Here is a 13,266-nt window from a genome sequence, read left to right on the forward strand (position 1 = left end):
TCTGCTTCCGCCATCCAACTCATCTTGGAGCTGTGCTCCGAGGCTATCAACAATGCTATTTATACTTCTTTTAATTTATTGTACGTCCTTAGGTACCGGTTTTGATATGAAGTCTATTTTTTGTTCAATATCTGACAGTTGCGACTGTGACTTCAAACCAGACATAAAAGGTAAGGGGAATGCTATATTAACAGCCGTCTCTTCAGCATGTAGACAGTTAGCGTTAGCCTCTGTAGTACTCAGTGGGCTTTGTCCAGCTTCAGCAGATGATTTCTTTTAAGAAAAAAAAAAACCACTGTCACTCTGTAAACACTGTATCCCACTGTAAACAAACGAAATGCTACATAGTTCACAGTGTGTGTCTGCAGCTGTGTATGTTTAAAGAGGTCACTGTTTTGACTGGATGAAATTCTAAAATGATTTTGAGATGCAATCATTCCTGATGTTGGCTTCCTTATATGACTTGCTTTTGTTTATAAATAATTTTTAATATCATACCAAAGTGCACATAATTATATACATATCAATTTAGCTGTGCAAGTTCTAACACTAGAGAGGTACTGTACATAAATATTTCACAGAGTAACATTTTCACATAACAGTAAATGCACCAAAAAAAAAAGAAAATTAAACATTATGACTGACATTCTGATGAAGAGTATACCAGTCGTGGCAGTCGTATAACTGAGATCATATCTTATAAGTTAGTACTTAATCATTGTGTTTGTGTTTATTCATAACATCTTATCTACATACTTGGTAATCATAAGAAACCAACTTAATATGAGGAGATAACAGTAAATATCTCATGAAACAAACTTCTGCTTTGACATGTGGTTGTTTTTCTCTATATTTGGAGCTTTTAATGTATTGGCTTGTCATTATGTCATACAGTATATCTGTCAAAGATCTTGTGACAGCTGTTCGTGCTCCATTGTAACAGCTGTGAGTCACAGCAAGCTTTTATTCACAAACCCCTTCAGACTGTGCCTGTGTTTTTACAGGTTTAGAGTGGGACCTTTATAAAAACCTTTATGGTCAACATATGGCTCAGGATATTGTCTCGGAAGCAGTGGTGAATTTTTTACAGAATAAAAACCCCGACAGACCACTAGTGCTGTCATTCCATGGAGCATCTGGGACTGGAAAAAGTCTGACCAGCTCTATGATTGGACGACACATCTACGGTACAGCAATGGGCAGTTCATACATCCATCAGTTTGTTCCCACTTTACACTTTCCTTCAGCTGACAGGGTGCAACAATACAGGGTATGTGTATGTTTACTGATATTAACACAAATCTTGTGCAGTTTAATATTTGCGTCCTGGATGAATACAGTTTTTTATTAATTGTTTATTTGTTTGTGCACAGTCAGGTCTAAAACGCTGGGTCGAGGGAAACCTCACAGCTTGTGCTCGCTCAATCTTCATCTTTGATGAGATGGAGAAAATGCCTCCTGGTGTGATCGATGTTTTAGAACCGCATTTAGGCCCCTTTCATGTTCTGTTCCAGACGAACTACCGTAAAGCGATTTATATATTTATCAGGTAAGTCTGAATGACTCATTAATGGAATAATATTTTATATGTTTATTATGGATAGGTTTCCATCCTTCAGGGCAATATAAAATGTCAAAGCAAGGTAGAAATGATTAGTCGACATTATCGGCACCATTGGCAATAAAAAAATTGTCGACTAGTCGTTTGATCTCATATGACCTAATGTAAGAACCTGCAATAATGCGGTTTGACCAGTGTTGCGTTGTAGCACAAGACAGTAATTCAGCCCTCCTGGATGCAATTCAAAAGAAGACGACGCAGCTCTTCAGTTCATAGCAAACGCAGCCACATCTGAAGCTGCTGAGAGGCGTTTGGATGATTATATAAATATATGCTGCACACTTTCCTCTCAATAACAAAATAAACACAACAAAAACTAACCGCAGTGTGAAAGCAGCAGTTAAGCACACATCTGATTACAGCGATGTGGATGTTACACGATCTCTGCAGTGTAGTACTCCAGTAAAGTCCAGTCACGTTTATTTATATAACTTAGTACTTTATACAATAGATAGCCTTAAATCAAGCAGCTTTACTGGATTTTCAAAAGTATGTGAAATATTTAAAGTTCGCGGCATAGAATCTTTAAAATACGTCCACGAGTTTTACACACTGGTCTGTTATTGTGGTGAAATTTCCACGCCCCAAAACGTGACGCTGAACGAAACGAACTGTGATTGGTTGTTTGATATGTCTGTTAAAACGGCCTCATGGGCGAGCCTTGGCCAATGAAAGCTGCCATGGATTCCAGACCTTCAGCCGTCAGACTGAAGGTCTGGCTACGCGAGACTAGTGCGGAGCTAGCTAATGATCAAATCTTTTTATTAGTGGGAAAAAAATGTTTCATTAAAGTTATAGTTTGGTTTGCAGAGATCAAAGCTTAATCTAGCTCAGGACTGTTTTGATTATCATTACCCTATAAGGTATTTTAAGAGAGATTATGTTAATAGTTTAATAAAATTGTTTATCAAAAAATAAAACGTCTTATCACTTACCTTTATTTTGTTTCTTATCCGTATGACTTACAAAAGAGATGTTAGGCAGAATGATGTGTCATTCAGTTACTTTTTCATATAGCTAATTAAATGGTAAATAAGAGAGTTTCTCTGCCATTTCATTTTGTGTGCCAAATATATTTATTTGTATAAATTAATTGTATAATCGTAATTACATATGACTTTCAAAAGTGATTGCCTTCATTTATTTGTTAGAATATGTATAACTAAATATTTTAACTAATTGCAAAAGCTGAATAATCAATAAATGTCTACTGATTAATCAGTGAAATAATCGATGATAAATCGTTCTAATAATCGTTAGATTAATCGATTATCAAAATAATTGTTTGTTGCAGCCCTAAAGCAAGAAATTTCAAGAATTAAAGGGCTAGTCCAAACAATTCTGTCATCATGTCCTCAGCTTCGTGTCGATCCAAACCCTTATGTCTTTGGTTAATCTTGATCAATCTGAGAGATTTCTGTCCCTCCATTGAAAGTCCAGGTAACCAAAATTTAGGAGATCCAAAAAGATCATATAGGCTTTGTAAAACGAATCCATATGATTCGAGCGTTTTAATCCAAGTCTTTTGAAGAGATATAGTCGCTTTGTATTAAATTACTCGATTCATATGGATTTCCTTTACAATGACTTTATGACCTTTTTTGGATCAAGTTTTGGTTACTTGGACTATCAATGGAGGGACAGATGTTTTTTGTTTTTTTCAGTACTGTAGGTCAGGAGGTAATTAACAAAGTTGCACTGGAGAGCCGTCAGGCAGGTAGAGATCGAGAGGACATTCTCCCTAAAGAGCTGGAGGACAGTATTGCTGATGCAGTGTACAACAACAAGAACAGTGAGTGTCGTAGACCTTCATTTTAATCATGTTAATAGTAGCTGCTAATCTTAGTACTTAATATATGTTGCACAATTTTCCTTTAAGTCAATCTAATCTGTGGGTGAACTTTGTTTCCCAGGTGGGTTCTACCACTCCAGAATAATTACAGAAAAGCTTATCACTCGTTTTGTGCCTTTTCTTCCCTTGCTGCGGCGCCACGTGGAGCGATGTGCCCAGCGGGAGCTCTGCCAGCGTGGGGAGTGTCAGCGTGCAGATGTGACTTTGTCGGTAGGAGGCGCCATGACTTACACACCAAATGACAGCCAATACTTCTCCAGCACTGGCTGCAAATTAGTACCTGCAAAAGTTAACCTGTTCCTTTGAGGGTCAAAGTAAAATCACTTAAGGAACTTAACAGCAACTCAGAGCTCTTTGGGTGAAGGAACTACAGAGTAGAGCTGCCTGAATTTGGAATTTGGGGACACTTGTATGTTTCATCCATATAGATGAGTTCTGATGAAGAATGAGCAGTGTGCGATAAATATTGCTAGCTCTGGCTTTGCTGGTTTTAATCAAGCTGGAATAAGCCTGTTGCTAGTTAATAAAAAGGACAGATTCACAGAGCCGGCCTCAGTTCTCTGGGCCACTGAAACAACCTACAACACCCTCAGTTTCAGTGTGCAGGTAACTACAAATCAAGTGGTCTCAGAACTTTATTTGATCATGGAATATTAATTAAAAAATGGAACTAAGTGCTGTATTTTTGATGCCGACCACATGGTGGCAGCAGTGCCTACTTGAAGCAAGTTTTTTTTTGTCCCACAATAACATTGCTTTTTTAAAAATCTTATTAAATATGTAAATGTTGTATAATAGCTTTCTTTTAGTATTTAAATAGTTACTCTTTTTAAACCAGACAGATCAGTAAGTTTCTACAGCTCTTTCAGTACAATGCAAATAAGGATGTCTTAAAGCAACAGTTCACCCAAAATTGTAATTCTGTCATCATTTGCTCACCCTCATGTCACTCCAGACGAAAAAGAAGATATTTTGATAAGTACCTTTTTTGTTACCAAAATTCTTATTTATTTTTTTCAGCAGGAAGTCATACAGCTTTGCAACAACAGGAGGGAGAGTGAATGATGACCTAATTTCCATTTTTGAGTGAACCTTATGAAAATAAAGTCAGTGAAAATATTTTGTGGTACCACATCAAAGTAAGGAAATAATTTAATACACAATTCTGTTTTCTAATTCTTATCTTTTTTTTTTCTTTGTCCTTCCTATATAAACTCTAAAATGGTTAGAACAAACATTCTGTTCCTTTATTTAATTTAAAACACTAAAGGAAAAATAAAAGATAATTTATGCTTGAAGTGCCCTGATCTAAATAGAAATGGAATCTAACCGTATCCAATTCCAGTGTTATTAATTGTTATTTACATTGTACAGTTATTCGGTACATTCATTTAGAATAGTTTGCAATGCAATGTAAATAATGTTGTAAAGGTTAAACCATTTTCTTCATGCATTTTCTATTCATTGATCAGCCATATCCGTCTTAACCAGGGCTGTCCAAACTCGGTTCTGGAGGGCCGGTGTCTTGCAGAGTTTAGCTCCAGCTTGCCTCAACACACCTGACTGGAAGATTCTATGCCTAGTAAGAGCTTGATTAGCTGCTTCAGATGTGTTTGATTAGGGTTGGAGCTAAACTCTGCAGGACACCAGCCCTCGAGGGCTGAGTTTGGACAGCCCTGGTCTTAACAGTTTTTGTAGTTTTTGTCTTTTTTTTATTTAATTTGAAACGGTACAGTAATTCAAAATGAAATGAAGGTGCATTTCATGACTGCACATCAAAGGCACAACAATCAAATCAAGTTTTTGTCAAAAATCATTTTATTAACTTGTACATTTGCCCTTTGAAGTCCACACAATCATTTTTCACTTATTGTCTTGTGTATCATGAGTTAAACTGCGCTTTTCATATATTTCCAACCCTATTTATGATCACTCCAAGTCTCTGACTCTGTGAACACATAACTGTTGAACATGGACAGAATGAAACAAAGCCCCCCAACTCCCTCTGACAGCCTGTCTTCCTCCACTTACCAAAGGATATTAAATGTTTCTCAGCAGGAACTGTTAGCAGGTGTTAGGTGGTCTGTTGAAGGACACAGTGACTGTGAACTGGACATTAAGCCCTTTGAGACCATGTTGAATTTTAGTGGATAAGCTCTCAAAGCTTTCCTTACCATTTCACCTGCACACAAAGCACTAATACCCACTTTGATGACTTCATCTGTCTCATCTCAGTATTCCAAGAGGAAGTGTAGCGACGAGGCCCTCACCTTTGGTGGTGTCAAAGGAAGGATTTTCGACTGTTACAAAAAGCAACAGGATAATAACAGTCTGACCCACCTCCCTCCCCCAAACCTCTGCTCTTAGCTTGATCCCTGTGCTCCCGTTCACACGCTCTCCAAGGTGGCTGCCCTCGCTTGGCCACTGGCCCCTTCGGACACCTCTCCATTCTGTCCTAAATCAGATCTAAAACGGCACAACATCACCCCCTCCGCTGGTCCCCTCTGGCCTGGCTACAATGGCCCCCCCACCCACCCCCCCTCAACATCTGTGAGCACCCCTCTGTCTCCTCATTTTCTCTTTAACCACCCCATTATTGGCTGTCTTTCACTTGTAAATGTGGCCAGCCACAGTGCTGATGAGGCTTTCATCTGCATGGCCCGGGTCAGGCCGGAGTTACCGGAGGATGCGGCGGGCCTTGTGTGGCCCACAGATGAAAAACAATCAGCACACTGAGCAAAGTCCTTTTGAGGTGCATTCAGCTGAGACGCTCGGCTAAACTAACTTTTGCCTCGTTCTGGCTGTGCATCCGTTACTCGGTTGTGTTTTGTGTGGTTGTTTCTTATTCTGACTCTGTTGTTATTAACAATATGCTAAACAGTGTTCTGATAGTAGAAATTCACAACCTAAAAACGAATGGTTTGGCTCAACAACAAAAATAAAATTAACACAACAGTTTGCATCAATCTTTTTGAGTTACGACAGCTTCTCGTGAAATGATACTTAATCAACAAACTTAATTTGTAGCATAAAAAAAGTTATCATATCTGATTCAGTTAAAATCAACAGCTAGCATAACACATTCTAAATGTAATTTATTTAGCATGTAAATTTAATGAACAAGTAAGATATTTACTACTTCAACAGAAACACTTTTAATATTTTAATATTAAAAATATCAGACACAACAACATTAAACAGGTCTTTAAAGTACACACTAAATAACAATTAATTTCAACATTTATACTCTTTGTGCTAAGCATCCCAGCTTACAAAATTGTGTTCTAAGAATGTTTTGCTCAATGTTATTTTAGTATCATTGAGATTATAGTTTTTATTCTGTTTTTAGTTTTATATTTTAATTTCAGGTACAGTTTTAGTAATTTTGTTGTGCGTTGTCATTTTTAGTAGTTTAGGGTTTGTTTGTTTATTAATAGATGCCCTTATAGTTTTTATTAATTTTTATTTCAGTTTTAATTATTTTAGTGCATCAAGTTAAACTAAATTGTAATGTGAAATATTGATTTGGCAGCTATAGCTGAAATAAAAAAAATTATATTTATTTTATTTCAGATATTTATTTATTCTTTTAATTGTAGTGAACGATAATAACTGTGCTGCTAATGTTCCCATTAAGTTATGAAAACATTATTTCTGAATGTACTCAATGTTCAAAAATGTCCCTTTTTTTAAATGTTTTTCTTGGCAAAGCAAAAACATTAAGGGAATGCTCCATTTTCGAATTTTGCAAACATTATGGGAACATTACTTTTGTATGTTGTCTAAACGTTCAGACGCAAGTAGCACTTATTAATATTTTATTAACTTTAAATGAACATCCAACATTCCATGAACAATATATAAATAATGTTTATGTGCTAACATTCTGTTATGTGCTAACAGCATGAGAATGTTTTTAAAGACCTCATAACTTTGAACAATCTATTAAGGTTACTGAACGAACATTTGTATATAACTTAAAGAGAACCTTGCAAAAAATAAAATTAAATCAGTTAACGCCGAGATTTCAGTTTAAATTACAATATTAAGCTTATTGATGTAATGATCAAGTTTGTGTCACCAGAATTCATCAAAGTAATGTTTGCAAGGTTTAAGTAAATCAATAAATTCGAATTTTTTTCTTTATGCATGCATGCATTTCTTTAGGTTGTGGTAACGGGTTCCCTGAATGTCTTTTTAGAGTGCGGGTTTTATGATACTAAACGTTTAAGATGTTAATTACGCAAATACATTTCACTTTCTGTCATCCCGATTTCAAAAGTCAATATTTGCATCCTATCATGCTCTTGTGAGATTACTTGTGGACTGTGTGTCTCTTCATCTCTGTTCTCACCCAAACAATGGGTGGTTACTGCAGCAGTGGAGTCTCCAGGACAACAGGTGAACAAAGAGTGAGAGGAGGGGGGAATGCTGGGAGAGGGTTGGAGGGGGCACCAGGGATGCCCTTGGCCTCTGTGTGGTCAGTGGGGGACATGGGCCTCTGGATGATCTATAAGAAAATGTCTGTCCAAAATCTGTCCGTCTTTGCAATCTTAAAATGATTGATAATCCTATAACTTACTAAGACTCTGATGCTGACACTGTCAAGTCTTCCCTCCACATGATGTATGGCCTCATTTGCTTCCATGAGAGTTGCAATGATAAGTGCAAATTCCTCTAACACAGCATATAGTCTTTCATATCAGCTCAATGACTCTATTCTGAAACTAGCGATGTAAACCTCACAGCAGTGCAAGGAGAGTCAGTCAGAGTGTCTTTAGGACCAATGGAATTCATTCAGATATAAGAAAGTGTTGATGATTTTGTAACAATTTAAATGAGATTATTTATGTTCAGCAGGCATTCATTGTAGCAGAAGAATTTCATCAATTTCAGTTGAAAGATTGAAATAAACACATCTGCACTAGAAGAAATGCTTTACTAAAGAACTACTGAATTACATTTTTTTTTAAAAGTACTTGTGCTAAACAGGCTAATATGTAGGCTATAATATTAGTGATTTTTCTAAATTATGACTATTAGGAATAGAGCAGTCCATGGCTGCTACAAGTTTTATTTTTTATGAACAAAACCTATATTTTATTTTCTATTTAAACTTTTTTGAGAATTGTATTCTTTTTTAATATTTTATTTTTATTTATTTTAAAATGTTAAATTTTTTTTTTTATTTTATTGTCAAGTGTCCTTTTTAAAGGGTCTTACAATAAACAAGAAAATGTTGCTATGCTATTTATGAATTCTTCATTGTAACGTTATGGAACCAAATCTAAGAAAACGGTTTAAATTACCCTTCAACAATTTAACGTATTGTACTAGCTTTTTAAAAATGCATTTCAGCAGTTGAACAAATGCACTGATCTCATATGGAAAGTGAAAAAAAAAAATGAAAGTCTGATGCAAACGGACAACAACTATGTATTCTTTTAATGCTCTGCTCGTGCTGATTTTAAAAGATCAACAGACCTGACCTGTGTGTAAATCTAATCTTCTTTAATCCTATTGGATTAACACGCCATTTCTTTGTTATCCTAAAGTCTGTAGCAGACACCTCAAACACTGAGAAATCTGAAAAAATCGTAAAATCCTGTAAACTCATTTTAAACGAGTCTACCAGAAACAATACAGTCACAAATACAAATTTAATTAAACTCAATCGACAATTCAATTGATTGACACATTACTTTGATAAACATTTTTCGTTCTGCTCTACTAAACAAAAATGCATATAATTATAGAGGTAAAATCTATTTTTGTGACAAATATGTATTATATTACTTTAAAAAAAAACATCTTGTGATGTATTGCTGAATTTACAGTATCTTAGGTTACATTTAAGCTATGTTATGTAAAAGTTCCAATCAAAACAAACCTAACAAACATGAATCTGATGTGAAATTCAAACGTAGCTGTAATAGTAAAACAAACAATTAATCATATGCATCATTTTATGCCGTTTTTACGTGTCATGAATCTAACGTTCAAGCTAACCCATTTTCTATTGTTAATTCAACACATTACCGCATGATAACGAAAAACACAACACACATCTTTTGAATTGATTAGAATTGAATGCCTATTAAAATCAACTGGTTTTTCGACATTGCATTTTAAAGCGTCACCTTTAAACAGCGCTTGTTATTTTAAAAACAATAATAGCCTATTAATAAACCCCACTGATAGTGATGCTGATTGGAGACGCGTGGGAGCCTCCAGCAACAGATGTCCAGGCACAATTCTCGACTGATCGCTTGACATTTCACAAGAATTGCGTTTGGACAATCAACTGCTTGAGCTCATATTTCCATAAACAGCACAACTGTGTGAATATTTTACTGTATAGGATCCATGCGTTTGATTCCTCGTGCGTTTCTGCTCTTCAGTGGGAAAAGGCCTTGATGCACATTGTTTTTTTTCTTCACATAATTCAGGCGTGCAGTCTTTCGAAATATCGGCTGTATTTCATCAATTCCTCGGCGGTGAAATTAGATCATAATATTTTTCGGTCCACGTTTTTTTTTTCGTTATCTAGAGAAATGTCAGAATAGCACGGGACACAATTGACGCTCAGTATCCCACTGTCCGTCTAAGCCTGGGATGTTGCTTTAAGACTGAATGTTCTTTTACCAAAAACAATAGCATATTTCCACAGCTCTGTTTTTTCTGTGATTAAAATAATAACGGCAAATTAAAATCAGGTCTTACCGGGGAAATAAACCAAATAAATCATAAAATATCACCAATTAATTCGTTCCGGTGTAATAAATAAATTACCATTTTTTAATTCACTAAATTTCCCTCGGAAATAATCGAGGAATGTGCTGCTCTGTCGAGGTGGTCGCGAATCATTCGGAGGTGTGCTGCACCATCACCAGACAGACACTTTCTTCAGAAGACACCGAGGCAGCGATTCGCCATGTCTGCACCTGCGAGACGTTTCTGATCAAGCATGGAAGAGCTAAAAACGAGCAAAGAGAGAGAAACATCCTGATGTGCGTCAAAGTCCTCCAGAGGTCTCGTTCCGCGGTGCCACGTACGAATCTCCAACTTCAATGCGCAGAATAAATAAAGTTCTTCTGCGTCTTCAAGACACGATACGCGTGACCCTCACAATGCATGTTAGTGAGGGTCGAAATTCATTTATACATAGCCTTTCATCACTCCCATCCGGAGGACTGTTGTTAATGAGGAGCAAAACACACTGGCAGCGTTCCTGGCTCAAGGATGCGCGAGGCTCGCGTGACAACTGCGCAGCTTTCTAAATAAACGGCGAGGCGAGAGTGGGGTCGGTGGCCGCTTGGTACGAGATTTGAATAACGCACCAGTGAGTGATAAATGGCCATTGTGGTGAGAAGGGGATGAGTATCCACTGTGTCAATCCGCGTACTGACCAGCAGCTGCGCTGGGACCAGCAACCTCGTGCTCTTCCTGTGGTGGTTTCACACTCTTCCTGTCACACACACAGGATGTGGTTCATGCTGCTCTTCATAATCTGATTTCTTAGCGCTGACATTTCATTCTATTGCCACAGGACTAGTTTGAAATTGTTTTACTAGGATCATTTTTATTTAATTTATTTTTTACTTGTCTAATATTTACTCAGTCAGACCAACACAGATACAATAACATCAGGACACATTTATGTAATATATATATTTTTAACTTTACTTTTTTCTTTGCAATGTCAGATGTAATAAACAGTTATTTGGATTTTTTTTTTTTTTTTTTTTTTTGCAGATTGCAATTACAATCCAACCGTGTCTATAGTGCCATTACGCATTGTGTCCTCAATGTCGTTTCCCTTCTTTCAAAAGCCACTCGTGTAAGGGATCACCTGGCACTTTACCACAAAGGAATCGTTCAATAACACTTCATAAAGTGGTTTTACAGGCTGAAAACACTAAAGTATAGTCAAATATCAATTGCGTTAAAAAACAACAACTTCTAAGTGTTTTCATTCATGTGACTTTATTTGTCATTTAAAACTTATTTTTGACCTTTATTTGTCACACTTTTTATAGAGACTATTTTTCAAGGTAGGTGTCATTTTGAAAGTTCGTTTCTGTAAAGCCACATATCAAAATCTTGACTACAAAAAAAAATCTATTGAACATTTACATTGGTATTTATTTAAACAGTCAAACAATTAGGAGGCAAAACTCATTTTAACAATATAATATTAAAGGTAACAAAAAATATCAAACCACTTTTTGGCCAACGAATACCGTGATTAATAAATTATATAATTTTATAGCAATATTTGTAAAAAAAAAACAAAAAACGATCAAACATAGGTTTGAAAGACAATTCACAAAAATGATCGCATTTAAGAGGGCTCTGAACTGTGAGTTTGAAACATTCAAAATAAAAACTACTGAAGAAAATACTCAGTGTAAAATGACTTTTAGTTACTGAGATCTAGTTTAGGCATTGTGTATTCCTTTAAATATTTTTGTAAAACAGGGAAGACCCCCCTGGGAGGCTTAGAACATTACCCAGAATACATTTGCACTTTTGTGTGAGCTGTGTGTCCAGCCGTGCCAGTAACCTCTGACCTTAAGTATTGTTGGAGCTGAGAGTGGACCAAGAAATCCTGACCATTCAGAGCAGCTGGGAATGGTCCATTGTGAAGGATAGCTCAGGGAAAGCGTATTTGTCAGCGTAGCTGGAATGTTGAAAATCTGCCACAAGTGATATTGTCTTTGAAGTATTTTTTTTTAGTATTGATGGAAATGGCGCAGCTTTGATTTGGATGCTCCACATCTGTCAGAAATCTCCAAACAGCACTGGTTCAGATTACAGATTATTATTATTATTATTATATTATTTGATCATTTTCTCTTTTTAATCAGCTATAGTGTTGATTACATGAATGGGTTCATAATTGTGGTGTTTTTTTACGTATAATAAAACGTTTTGCCTAGACAGCCTAATAACATGCTGGCAGAAAGATATGAAACAGACTCCTTATGCATTGTATGTGTGTTGTTGCATTTGAGTTGCATTGATCATGTGTTTTGTTGAGTGTTCATTCAGCACTTGTTAATTTAGTAACGAAACAAGTAATTTTTTCAGAACTACAAAACGTTTGTTCATGTTGTTGGGATGCAATAAAATGTCTACTTAAGTGAATACAGTCTTTATTACATTTATATTAACTTATGAAATTATGTATTTATAATAATAGTATCACTGTAATCGGGTCCAAAACGCTTTTATTTAGAATTTCATGCAGCATTTTTCAGAGCAAATTATGTGCACAATAATTTGAGTGAAAAGTTTAATTGAAAAAATTAATTTTACATTTTTGCCTGTTTTGCTTTGATGACAGCAGAACTCGAGCTACATAATTCGTTTTATGGTTCTTTAAAACGTTCTTAAAATACATTTACATTTCTGTATTTAGCAGACACTTTGGTCCATAGTGACTTATAAAAGGAACAAAAAAATGGATTAAACTACACATTTTTAGTGCATTCTCGTATATTAAATATTTAAGCATACATTTCTGAATAAACAGTTCTCTGAATATCAGAAATGTTTGGAAGCCTCTGGCTGAACATAATGGGGAAATACCACAATATAATGAAATAAATGAATTTAAAAACACCCAGTCATGTGAAATGACACTATGAGGATCATAATGAGGTCAGTGTTGTCCAGGTTTTAAACCAGGGCTTTCCAAACTGTTTGGTCATATTGACACCTATTTACATGAAACACACTGATATTTGAGGTAATATAACCTTTCAAAATTTATTGAGTTCTTCTGTTC

At 35.8% G+C, this 13,266-nt stretch overlaps 1 protein-coding gene across 1 annotated transcript; it reads left to right on the top strand.

Annotated features, from left to right (window-relative positions):
- tor2a (torsin family 2, member A) lies at positions 1-4,630 on the top strand. Its single transcript, XM_016275512.1, has 5 exons — positions 1-170; positions 1,005-1,270; positions 1,374-1,549; positions 3,286-3,413; positions 3,535-4,630. The coding sequence occupies exons 1-5, from the start codon at positions 53-55 to the stop codon at positions 3,777-3,779; spliced, it is 933 nt and encodes a 310-aa protein (XP_016130998.1). The 5' UTR covers positions 1-52; the 3' UTR covers positions 3,780-4,630.
- Positions 4,631-13,266: the final 8,636 nt, after the last annotated feature.

This window comes from Sinocyclocheilus grahami, unplaced genomic scaffold (genome assembly GCF_001515645.1).
Source record: "Sinocyclocheilus grahami isolate Dianchi unplaced genomic scaffold, SAMN03320097.WGS_v1.1 scaffold95.1, whole genome shotgun sequence".
Taxonomy (NCBI): domain Eukaryota; kingdom Metazoa; phylum Chordata; class Actinopteri; order Cypriniformes; family Cyprinidae; genus Sinocyclocheilus; species Sinocyclocheilus grahami.

Bases quoted from the DNA above. Each gene is read 5' to 3' on its own strand.
- tor2a (XM_016275512.1), top strand. From the start codon at position 53: ATGCTATTTATACTTCTTTTAATTTATTGTACGTCCTTAGGTACCGGT. The intron at 171-1,004 runs GTAAGGGGAATG...GTGTTTTTACAG, and splicing joins CTTCAAACCAGACATAAAAG to GTTTAGAGTGGGACCTTTAT. The intron at 1,271-1,373 runs GTATGTGTATGT...GTTTGTGCACAG, and splicing joins ACAGGGTGCAACAATACAGG to TCAGGTCTAAAACGCTGGGT.